Source organism: Solanum pennellii, chromosome 2 (assembly GCF_001406875.1).
Source record: "Solanum pennellii chromosome 2, SPENNV200".
NCBI lineage: Eukaryota > Viridiplantae > Streptophyta > Magnoliopsida > Solanales > Solanaceae > Solanum > Solanum pennellii.
In genome coordinates, this window is record NC_028638.1 from 56,753,098 (window position 1) to 56,766,086 (window position 12,989).

The window sequence follows — 12,989 nt, forward strand, 5'->3', positions numbered from 1 at the left end:
CATCCACCTTTTGGCTCCAAAATACCCTTTCCACCCACCTATTGGGTCCAAAATACCCTTGTCATCCACCTTTTGGTTCAAAATTGACCACTTATTTAACAGTTTTATATTTAAACTATTTAAATATTTTTTAAATACGTGGCGCTCAACTATTGTTATAATTTAACTTATTAGTATAATTTATAAATCAATCCACTATCCACTCATTACTAATTAAACCAACCAAATTAATAAACCCGTCACATTATTAATGCAACAACAAAAAAGCTACTGCCAATTGAGTGTTTTTAAAAATTTGAGACGAAAATATCTATAGAAGTAAATTATCATACATTCAAGTGTCTCAATAAAAATTACCGACAACTTTAAAAGTCTGACTATGTTCATCTTAATTATTCTTACGTCTCAATTATGTGATGTTACTTCATAGGTAACTTTTTTTTCAAAATAATATATTAAAGGTTTTAAAACAAACCATAAATATTTATAAAAGTATATTTTAAAAAAGTGCATAAATTAATTCGGGACATATTAATTCTTTACATTTAATCATAAATTTTTAATTCAATCTTGAAAGAGAATCCTATTGAAAGTGTGCTCCTAAATAAGCGGCTCAACATAAATTTAATTGGGGTTTTGATTCGGACTTGAATAATTTTGGATGTCATTTTCAAAAATCTATAATTTCATCGTGTTTTAGTAGTGTTTATGACGATTTTGATGTAATAGTTGGATTATTAATTGGGTGGGGTTTAGTTAGTAATGAGTGGGTAGTGAGTTGGTTTATAAAAGATACAAATAAATTAAATTATAACCAATAATTGAGCATCAAGTATTTTAAAAAAATATTTAAATAGTTTAAATTTAAAATTATTAAATAAGTGATCAATTTTGAACTCAAAGGTGGATGACAAGGGTATTTTGGAGCCAATAGGTGGATGGAAAGGGCATTTTGGAGCCAATAGGTGGATGAAGGGTAATTTTGTACCATTTTCAATACTTTAAGGATATTTTAGGCCCTTTTTCGAATTAGAAAACTTCAATAAGTTTAGAAACTAATGAAAACTTTAATTAGTAACCTGTGATAAAGAATACTCTTAAGTTAAAGTACATAACAAATTTTTTAGTGTCAGAGTATGCAAGTGATAAAAAACATTAAAACTGCGAGCGGTAACATGCGACGTTCTATTAAACATTCATTTGGTAGGTTGATTTATAGGATGAGGATCAAATATTATGTAATCATGCAAAATTCGAGGAGCAACATATGCGTGCCAACTAGTGTTTCTTATTACACTCCACTCACTAATTCTAATTTACTGCTCTATCAAATATTATCTCATCATAAAAACAGAGTTATATTTATTTTTTTGTATAGCTTTCAAGTAGGCTGGTTATAGGCCATAACAATGAGCAGTAGCGAATTTAAAATTTTTTGTTTAGGGAGTTCAAAAATTAAAAATAACAGGAATTTAAATTGATAACGTAAAACTTAATTTAAACAAACTTGCCTTTACACTATGAGTTTCTCCTTATAATTGAGGGGTTCAATGTCTATATAAAAATAGATATAGAAAATATATCTTAGATATAGTGTAATTTTTTTATTGAGAAAATTCGAATGAACTATCTATGTGGGTCCGCCCCTAACAATGAGGCCTTAGTTAATGATAACAAGGTTCCACTAAACCATTAAGGCCAATGTCTCCATGTCAGGTGTTTACTTTGTTTATATTGCCTTTAACTTTGTTAATGTAATTCCTAATTAGCTATCAAATATAATATTCGCATAACTCACAGTATTTAATTAATAGTTATTAAAAAAATTTAATACTTAAATTACTTAGCTTTAAATCACTGCCTAAACAAATGCAATATTCAGATTGCTTAATCCAAAAGAAATGAACAAAACCAAGCAACCGAATTAGCGGAATATGATTTTAATGGATAAAAAAAAGAGGAAAAAAGTAATGAGAATCATACAGTATTCACCGGCTTTGCGCAAAATCAGCTATTCCTGCCGGCGCGCCGCAAAGCACATTCCTTCTCACATTTTCTTTTTGAATTCAATATTAGATTAGTAGTATAAGTTAATTAAATAATCAAAATAAGTAGTTAGCAATTAATTAATCCGTTTGTGTTTTTAATATAAATTTCATATCATTGTACTAACAATGGGAAATAAGTTATAAGTAGTCCTCGATACATGAACATGCTCCTAATCAGCTGGCATTTTCCACTTAATAATAATAAATAACAGGATTTATAAAGATACTATAATTTGGATCCCCATGTGGGGAGCGTGGTTTACTAATTATTTCCACATGAACCACGGCTGCGAATATATCGTCTCTCAAGTTTCAATTGCACCCTCTACCAAATTCTTCATTTCAAATTGTTTCTTCTTTTTTATCGAGTTAAAATCAAAATTTTAACTTTATAATGAAATCCGAATTTTATAACGATGATTTTAAGTGTTAATTATTAGATTTTAAAGTGTATATATTTAATAAATTTTTAATTAAAACTATGTTATTTGAGCAAAAGTTACTCAATATTTTTTAATATATAAATATAAATTTCGGTTGGGAAGGGATAGTGGTGGCAAATGACCGAGTTGAGTCAAATAAAATGGGTAAACATAAAATGGATAATCATTCAACCCGCTTATATTTGATATGAGTAAAAATTGATTGGGTTATCAATAGGTTGGGTAAAATACTAGTTTACCCATATTTTCATGAATAAATAGTACTTTACTTAAAAATTCAATATGGAGAAGATATTTTAGTCTTTTTTTAGATGAAAAATGTTGAACATGCTTCATTTAGTTTTATTGTATTGTAAAATTTTTTAGAAAAATCCTTTAACTTTTCAATATAAAATAAATTTATGTAATAACAAGATATCAATATTTTTAATTTCAAAGTAAATGAATATTTGCATTTTAAAACTAGAACATGCTTAATGCACTTTAAGCAATGTCAATATTAATACATGATTTGCGTAATTTACACTTCTATTGATTATCCTACATAATATATAATAAATAAATAAAATATAATTATAATTAACAAAAGAAATATACATTTGAATTATATATTTTTGAAAGATCAAAGACTTCACCTTTTCAATTATACAGAAGAATAGTTAGTTCTATAGAAAAACTCAAAAACATAAAAAGGAAGAGAACTTACACTCGTTTTGGTGATATCATGAAATTTGAATGAATAAAAGTTAGAAGCTTAACACATTTGACTAATTGATATTTTACAAACAGTTTATTCATATATTACCCATATTTGTATGGATCAAATATGAATATCAACCCATATTTTATCCATATGAAAAATTCATCTAATCTATTAAAATATAAACGAGTTATAAAAATATGAGCTCATTTTACCGACACTAGAAAGGGCGGAGGATGTAGGGGGTGATTAATTTGTTGACTAGTTACTTTAACAATTTATACAAGTCATTTTTCAACATATAAAGTTCTGGTGGATGGAATTTCTCAGCAAGTAATGAATTGTAATTGTTTCCGCCGTCAAAATGAATGGTAAGGACCGCTAAATCTTTAGTTCAAGATTAGTCAAAATACAATTAGCACGCAATAAATATTGTGGAAGTAAACAGTATTAAAAGAATATTAGAATCCACTAGAGCCAAGAAGCAGTGCAATTTGCAATATTGAAATGGACATGTAAATAGCAGTAGTATTAGTACTAACAAGTAGTGGCTAGTATTAATTAAAAAAAATTAGTACTAATAACTAATAAGAAGGCACTAAAGTAGAAAAAGATGTGAATTAATTTTTGCAAAATTATTACTGTGACTTTTGGACACACCTACTAGCCATCATTCATGTACAATAATACTTTGAGAAGTTTGATCAATTACTGATCGAGACATCTCTTTTGTTTTGCATTTTATTGATTGGGATGTTCAAAATGTGACCATGAATAGAGTGTGGTACGTTCAACAAAGTCACTAGTGACATATTTGATAAACATCAACATCTACAAATTTCAATTTTAGTACGTAAATGAAAAAAATCGTAATAAAAATATCTAGCACATTTACAATATTAAAATTAATATATAACGGATAACTACTCACACTTTTAATGCAGTATCAAAGTATAAAAAATCTCTAATAAATTAATTACTTAACGAATAATTATATATCTTTATTTATCTTTTGAATTTTATTACATTACTTGTAAGGTTGATCCACATGGTTTCCGTAACCAAAATTATTTCCTTGATCAATATCATTTTATGAGCCACATCACTTGGATGTACACTCAAACTTCGATAAGATTTAATCTAAAAAAGTAAAAAATATCATGATTTTTAATTTAACCTCTTTATAATGACTTGCTGACATAGACCAAGATTCATTGGACCAGGATTCTAAAATTGATTTAAACAGTTTGGCCAAATTACGAAGAAAAATCTTTCTGCTATCACGTGTCCTTTTTTATTTTATTATTACTGCCACTCTCACAACTTGTACTATTTATGATAAAACCAATAGGCGTATATATTCATTTAATAATACTTGTGGAAAAATTAAAAGAAAAAAGTAAAGTTAAAAAATTCCCCTCACGATATATATATATAGAAGTGGCGTGTGTAACAGAGTTCGATGTGAATTGCAGATATCTTCTTTCTTTCTATAATAGAAAAAATCCTAAATTACCAAAATTTTAGCTCAAGAAACTTCTATTTACAAAAAATAACAAAAATGGATTGGGTAAGAGGTGAAGCAATAGGCCATGGAAGCTTCGGCAAAGTTAGTTTTGCAGTACCCAGAAAACAGAGCAGTCAAGTTATGGTGGTCAAATCTTCTCTAGCTTCTCAGTCAGCTACTCTGATGAATGAGAAGCTAATTTTGGAAGAGATTAAGGGTTGCCCACAAATCATCAATTGCCTTGGTGACAGCTATACCTTTGAAAATGGCGCAAAACTGTACAATGTCTTATTGGAGTATGCCCCTGGAGGTGCTCTGTCGGAAAAGCTCAAGAATTCCGGTGATCGTAAGTTGCCGGAGATTGAAATCAGGAAATACACCAAGGCCTTATTGAAAGGGCTACACTATATCCACAAGTGTGGCTATGTTCATTGCGATATTAAACCGCAGAACATTCTTTTTGGCGAAAATGGTCAAGTCAAAATTGCTGATTTTGGGTTGGCAAAGAGAGTTGAATCAATAATAGACGATAAATTGCGTTGTGAACTGAGGGGTACCCCACTTTACATGTCGCCGGAAATGGTCACCGCCGGTGAACAGGACACTCCTGCCGATATCTGGGCACTTGGGTGTGTAATTTCTGAGATGGCTGCCGGAGTTCCAGTCTGGGGATACTCAGATTTAGCCCAACTATTGATGAATATTGGAGTTGGTAATGAGTTGCCTGAATTTCCGACGATGTTATCGGAAGACGGTAAAGATTTTCTTGAAAAATGCTTGGTGAAGGACTCGAAAAAGAGATGGACGGCTGAGATGCTTCTATTACACCCGTTTGTTGCTGATGAAGATGACACTGTTTTATTGAATGACGAAAGATGCAACAGTGGCAGCCCTTCAACATCTCCTAGGTGCCCATTTGATTTCCCAGATTGGGTATCTGATGACTCTTCTGAATCATCAGTAACATGTCCAATTACATCTTTGCCCTCGCCGGCAATTCAAGAACTGCGGAATTTGAACGGCGGGTCATGGTCCACAACGCCGGCTGAAAGGCTGCGGGCACTGTTAAGTGGTGAAATCAGACCTGAATCTGACTGGTCGGCTGCTGATGGTTGGGTCAGCGTTAGATGATGTCAAATGTTTTCGCTGATTAGTCAGATTTTCACAGAGTTGTGCAGAATATTTTTTTTTCAATTAGCAGCTCTGTCGAAATTAAACTTTAGAGAATAGCTAATTCGGCCAATATTTTTTCCTTTTGTACATAAATGACAGTTCATTGTATATAAACAGAAATGATATTTTACTTGAAACAAGAGTAATTGGGGATCACTGATATTTATTTTGTTTTTGATTATGAGGAGTATATTTTTGTTCCAAAATTATGGCAGTGAATTAACAGAAATAGTTAATTACTGTTTTAATTTTAATTAAAAATAGTTGAGGTTAAGTAAATTATATTTTTAACATAAAAAATTGACGCAGTTCTNCGGAGATTGAAATCAGGAAATACACCAAGGCCTTATTGAAAGGGCTACACTATATCCACAAGTGTGGCTATGTTCATTGCGATATTAAACCGCAGAACATTCTTTTTGGCGAAAATGGTCAAGTCAAAATTGCTGATTTTGGGTTGGCAAAGAGAGTTGAATCAATAATAGACGATAAATTGCGTTGTGAACTGAGGGGTACCCCACTTTACATGTCGCCGGAAATGGTCACCGCCGGTGAACAGGACACTCCTGCCGATATCTGGGCACTTGGGTGTGTAATTTCTGAGATGGCTGCCGGAGTTCCAGTCTGGGGATACTCAGATTTAGCCCAACTATTGATGAATATTGGAGTTGGTAATGAGTTGCCTGAATTTCCGACGATGTTATCGGAAGACGGTAAAGATTTTCTTGAAAAATGCTTGGTGAAGGACTCGAAAAAGAGATGGACGGCTGAGATGCTTCTATTACACCCGTTTGTTGCTGATGAAGATGACACTGTTTTATTGAATGACGAAAGATGCAACAGTGGCAGCCCTTCAACATCTCCTAGGTGCCCATTTGATTTCCCAGATTGGGTATCTGATGACTCTTCTGAATCATCAGTAACATGTCCAATTACATCTTTGCCCTCGCCGGCAATTCAAGAACTGCGGAATTTGAACGGCGGGTCATGGTCCACAACGCCGGCTGAAAGGCTGCGGGCACTGTTAAGTGGTGAAATCAGACCTGAATCTGACTGGTCGGCTGCTGATGGTTGGGTCAGCGTTAGATGATGTCAAATGTTTTCGCTGATTAGTCAGATTTTCACAGAGTTGTGCAGAATATTTTTTTTTCAATTAGCAGCTCTGTCGAAATTAAACTTTAGAGAATAGCTAATTCGGCCAATATTTTTTCCTTTTGTACATAAATGACAGTTCATTGTATATAAACAGAAATGATATTTTACTTGAAACAAGAGTAATTGGGGATCACTGATATTTATTTTGTTTTTGATTATGAGGAGTATATTTTTGTTCCAAAATTATGGCAGTGAATTAACAGAAATAGTTAATTACTGTTTTAATTTTAATTAAAAATAGTTGAGGTTAAGTAAATTATATTTTTAACATAAAAAATTGACGCAGTTCTTGGAACTCGTCCATCCACTTTTCAAACACGGAAGTAGTTTTAAAGTAGTCCATTCAAATTGTGCAAGTCAAGGAAGAAGGTCTGCATTTTAGTGATTTGCAGATAAATAAAGATGACTAATTCTTCCGTTTAATTCCACTTCTCCATTTTAAATTTTGCACGCCCGTTGAAAAACAATGATTCATTTCTAATTTTGTGTAATACTCGAACATTTTGTTTATACCAGAAATAAGGTAAGGAGCAGGCAAATCTTTGGTAGCAGTAGTGATGAGATTTTATTCAGTTAGTTGTTGAAAACGTCATTTTCTTAAGTTAGATTTATGAGAATCCTCAGTATTGCAATTTGCAAATAGAAAGGTCCCGAGACTATAGAGGCAAGTTGAGAAAACCCATGCCGCAAATCTTATAGTATTATACAAAAAAAAGTAAGGCCATAGGAGTTATTAATTATATGTTGCCTTCATGCAATATTTGGGGAAGAACATGCCAACATGTGATTGCTACAATTCACTGCACAAATCCCATGATGTGATCTTTTTTAATCACAGCTACTACTACTACTTATATATCTCACACTCTCACTTGCATGAGCACTGATCATGGCCTTTGTGCTGTGGACCCCTCCACACACACACACAACCTATCATTTTCATCTACATATTTGTTTTGTATGGTGTAAATTGGGCCACAAAAATATGAAGCCAATCTTTGGTACTGAACTAATGTTAAGTTGCAGCTCAAGAGCATTTTAATAACTCCCTATTTATTTCAAATCTACCCTATATATGTCCATACTTTTGAAATGGCATAGAGGTGGTACTAATCTTCTCAACTTTGACTTTATATGCAGCTTAGCTTATGCAATTAGGTTCCTCCTATATGATTATGATTGAAATAAAATGAACTTAACAAGTTCTCCAAATCCAATCAAAATTCTTAGACTAGAGGAAATAAAAGTACTCCATTTGTTCAGTTATCCACTATCATTTGACACACATTTTTTTTTAAAATAAGTATTGTTGAACAACTATTTTCTAATATAGTAAACAAGTAAAGATGAATCGAAAGAGTACTTAATAAGTGTATCATGTAAATAAAAGGGCAATGACATTATGAGGGTAGACGAAAAGGCTGGTGAAACTTATTTTATACGCAATAGATTGAACGGTTTCTGTTGTTACAAGTAAGGCAACTGCGCAAGTATTCTGTGCCTATTAACAGTAATCACAGGCAAAGCAGGATTTGCGCAAAATCAGGTATTGCTGCCTGTGCGCCGCAAAGCTTCATATATTTTTTTAATGCGAGTTGAAGTATTTTAATAACATGGTAACAATTTGAAATTCAATTCTAAAAGTTCCAACTAAACCTCCAAGTGGCTTCTGCCATATCTCTTACCTACACTAGCTTTACTATTTTCAAAAAGGTGAAGCATAGTGCATGAAGCACTCCGCGTTCAGGGTAGTGTCTAGAGTACGCCATTCTTATATAAGTAGTCAATATTGACACAAGCATTAGCGGTTCATTCCATGACTCGTATCCATTAATTATGGTTCATTCCCGTAAGGCCATACTCCTTCAGCGATCACTTCTGTAGGAGAAGTAATCATGATCAACAAACGCCAAATAGTTTCACATGATACAATAACAATAACATACACAATGTAATTACATAAGTTGCTTGAATTCATGTGTTCGTGAACAATATTATTTACTTATGGAGTATATAATACTCTGAGTGTCCACATATGTATTTTACTTTAAATCAAAGTCGTGAAACATACTCTGCTCATTTAAATCACATATTTTACGAGTTTGTTAGCACGTTTTAGAGGTTTGAAACCATGTCATAGATTCTTCTCTTTAAAAAAGATTAATTAGTACCAAACTACAAAAATCAGATTTCGTATCCATATAAACTAGGATTACCAATTTATTATACAATGAAATGAAATATAAAATTAATGATTAGCCAACCAATAGATATAGCTGTCGGTTGCTACATACTTCCTGCCAGATATGTAATTTAGATTTACAAATATAAAAAAAACTGTTTTTGGTATGAATAAATATAATGCTCTCCACTCCCCTTTCAACCCCCTGCCTACCCCAAAAATTTTAACATAGAAACTTTTCTACTCTTTGGGATCAATCAAATAATTAATGCAACATCTTAGAACCATGAGGAGTACCACTAATACTGCAATTTGCATCAACATGTATGGACTTTTAATATAATATTACTTACCTCCGTCCCATTTTATATATTACCTTTCGAATTTCAAGAGTCAAACAAATCTATATTTGATCATAATTTTTTCAAGATATTTTAAACGTTTTAAATTATCAATTATTGTGATTCGTAGTATTTTTTATGTAGTTTACAGATATAAAAATTTCAATTAAAAAAAATTATAGATTCTATATGCAAATTTTTAATTAAATTTAAACTGTTTGACTCTCAAAACATAAAATGTATCATATAGATTGAGACAGATAGAATACACGAATACTACTAACAATAGTAATAAAAGATGCTGTAACTTTTGGACTCACATATTAGCCGCAATGCATGTAACAACAATTTGGAATGATTTAATTAATTCACGATTCAACCATGATAGCAACTTTTCACCACTGTGTGGGTCTGATTTGAGATATCTTTTGTTCTGTTTTGAATTTTTTCGATTGGGATGTTTAAAATGTGATTGTGAGTAATAATTGAAACGAATATGGGACGTGCTTATATTTTTATGAAATAAAACCAAATAAAATGAGTGGTAGAGTATCCATTTCCAAGATTTCTTAACCATCACCATCCCTGCCTTGTAGGGTCAACTTTAAAATTTTGTATGTTTAACAAAAAAGATCCTTTCTTGTCTTATATATATATACAGAAAAAAAGATCTATTCCCACATTCTCCTCAATCGAAAGATAATAAAAAAATTGCCAGCTAGCTATAGGATATTTATAAATGTATACAACGATAGCTGGTTTTTAGAATCTCCATGTTTTTGAAAAGGTAAAAGATCGAGTAAGGAAATTTTCAATTGTGCAAACTCGATTTTTGAAAATTTTAAATATAACGCCACGATTATTATATTGTTGTACCATTCATCTATTGAAAAAAGAGTAGTATTGAAGTATTCAAATTTGAAAAAGTTGAAGGAAGATGGGATTCTCACTACCTTATCTAATTTGCTTGGAAAGAGTGGAAGCAACCAAAAAAGGAAAGGAAAAAAAAAACTAGTTTCGATGGGCTTCTTGAATCTAATTATAAATTTTACGTACTCTCCAATTTAAAGAGTTAAGTTGGTCAGGTTTTCATGACTAGAAATAGAGTAGGTGGCACTAACATGGATTGTAATACAGTGGTAGTGGTGCGACTCGTTTATCCTTCGTCAAAAATCTCAGGTTGAAATTCTAAATATAAAGAAAAAAATATTTATAGTGACACTTTAAAATAAGCCGTGTAATGCATGATCAAAACTTGATTAGAACTTCAGTATCAACTCTAGACATCAGACGAAAAAGAGTAGACGGCACGTGACATGCCAATGTTTGTTAAATGAGATTGTTGTAGAATAGAAATTAAATGAAGAAAACTTAGGTATCATGAGAATGCAAATTGCAAATTAAAGGAAAAGGTCCGTAGGCTATAGGCAAGTTGTATTAGCCGCAAAATTCGAGCCTTGCAGTTGATAAAATAACCAATTGCAAAGGCAGAATCAATTATCTGTTGCCGTCAATATACAACGGAACATGCCAACATGTGATCATTACAGTTCACTACACTTATTCCAATGATGTGGATTCATATATTTTTGCCTATTTTAATTAACTACAGTCACACTTCCATGTACACTGGCAGTAGTGGCATTACCACTCTGTTGTCTAAGATTTTAAAGTTTATAGACGGTGATAGTATTAATTTACTCAAGGCAATTAAATTTGTTTAGACCAAATGATGTACATTTTATGTGTGTGTCACGAAAACGAATGGCAATAAGCATTATTATGAGGGGTAAAGTGGAATCAAAATGAGGGCTTTATCCCCTAGCATTCTGTGCATATAAACATCTTTTGCAAACACAATCACCGGCAACCAAAGCTTTACCAAAATCTGCTGTTGCTTCTTTGCGGCGGAATATGACTCATCTTTTTTCTTTTTTTTTTTACCTTTGAACTAATAATTTAGTGAGTTTAGTTTGGAAATATAGTTAAAGAAACTACTTATTCGAGAAATATTATTCCATTTTCAATATAACATCACAATTCCAGGATAAGTTATCTACGATATTATTCCATCCAAATATATTATCCCTTAATCTCTTGTGATTTTGATATCTAACTACTTGTTAATGATGAAGTGAAGAAAAAACAAAGAACACAAATAGTGGGAAGCGTGGTACATTAATTATATGTTTTATATGAAACATGGCGCTTGTCCATACATAACTAATTAATTTTTGACCAAACTAAGTTATAATATACAATTTATCAAAATAATATATTTTTCTAAAATTTTACAAAACTAGTATAAACGTGTTACACAGTAACGTTTTAGAGGATATTTCGTTTTTAAAAAACTAACAGCGTTAGTTGATATACATAACTTTAAGTAACGTTTTACTCCTAAAACATCATTTCGATCAACATTACTCATATTAACGTTTTAGGAGTAAAACATTACTCTGAGTAATGTATATCAATCTAACGTCATCAACTTTTAAAAATAAAATATACCCTAAAACGTTACTGTGAAATACGTTTATACTAGTTTTGTAAAATTTTAAAAAAACATATTTATTTTAGTGAATTGATTTATATTATGGCTTAGTTTGGTCAAAATCTTTGAATAATCAACTCTACCAAAACAAATTAATCTCTTTCCTATTGTTTGACACAAGATCGATTCATTATTCCCTCATCCTTTCCTTAAAATTTGGCTATATTTCATTATCTTGCTTTTAATTATCTCATGCCTCCAGGCTCAACAACATGTTTACTCCAACCTTATTCAACTTGAAGTATTTAATAAAGTACATTTGTTAATTAATTACCATTAAATGTGGGTAAGTGAATTTTTATATACTCTCTCCGTTTAAAAAAATAACTCTATTTCATTTTTAGTCTGTTTCAAAAAAATTATTCTCTTTCTTTTCTAACAACACTTTAACTTTAACTTTCCACGTGACATGTTTAATACCACAAGATTAAAAGATATTTTGGTACATTTGATATAACTTTAGTTTAGCTTCACAAAATTAAAAAAGTTTTTTTTTCTTTTCTTAAACTCCGTTACAAGTCAAACTAGGTCATTCTTTTTTAAATAGACGAAAATATAAATTTATGTATACATGGATTAGTGTGAACACCGATAATGTACTACTGGTTTATTTTATTAAAAATCAAAGTGTATCATTCGTCAAGCTCTTTCATCTACATATTAGCGAATTTTCGTTCACAAATTATGCAAAACAAAATATTTTACTATTATTCTAAAGTCGCACTTCTTAAACATGTATACACTTTTGACAAAATTTATCAATTCACATTATAAGAAAACATGCAATACACCGGTCAATATTAAAGAAAAACTAGACTTAGAAAATTATTATCTATTTTTGAGCACGTTAAATCGAATTATTTCAACAAAATTATAAATGTCATTT

The 12,989-nt window shown here is 31.2% G+C and overlaps 1 protein-coding gene across 2 annotated transcripts; it reads left to right on the plus strand.

Annotated features, from left to right (window-relative positions):
* Positions 1-4,584: 4,584 nt before the first annotated feature.
* Positions 4,585-7,165, plus strand: LOC107009430 (mitogen-activated protein kinase kinase kinase 17-like). Of its 2 annotated transcripts, XM_015208767.2 has the most exons (2): positions 4,585-5,058; positions 6,191-7,165. In XM_015208767.2, exons 1-2 carry the CDS (start codon positions 4,753-4,755, stop codon positions 6,959-6,961), a joined length of 1,077 nt encoding a protein of 358 aa, XP_015064253.1. In that variant the 5' UTR covers positions 4,585-4,752; the 3' UTR covers positions 6,962-7,165. The 2 variants fall into 2 exon arrangements, with proteins under 2 accessions (XP_015064253.1, XP_015064252.1); XM_015208766.2 differs by lacking the exon at positions 6,191-7,165 and having other exon boundaries at positions 4,587-6,033.
* The last annotated feature ends 5,824 nt before the right edge of the window (positions 7,166-12,989 follow it).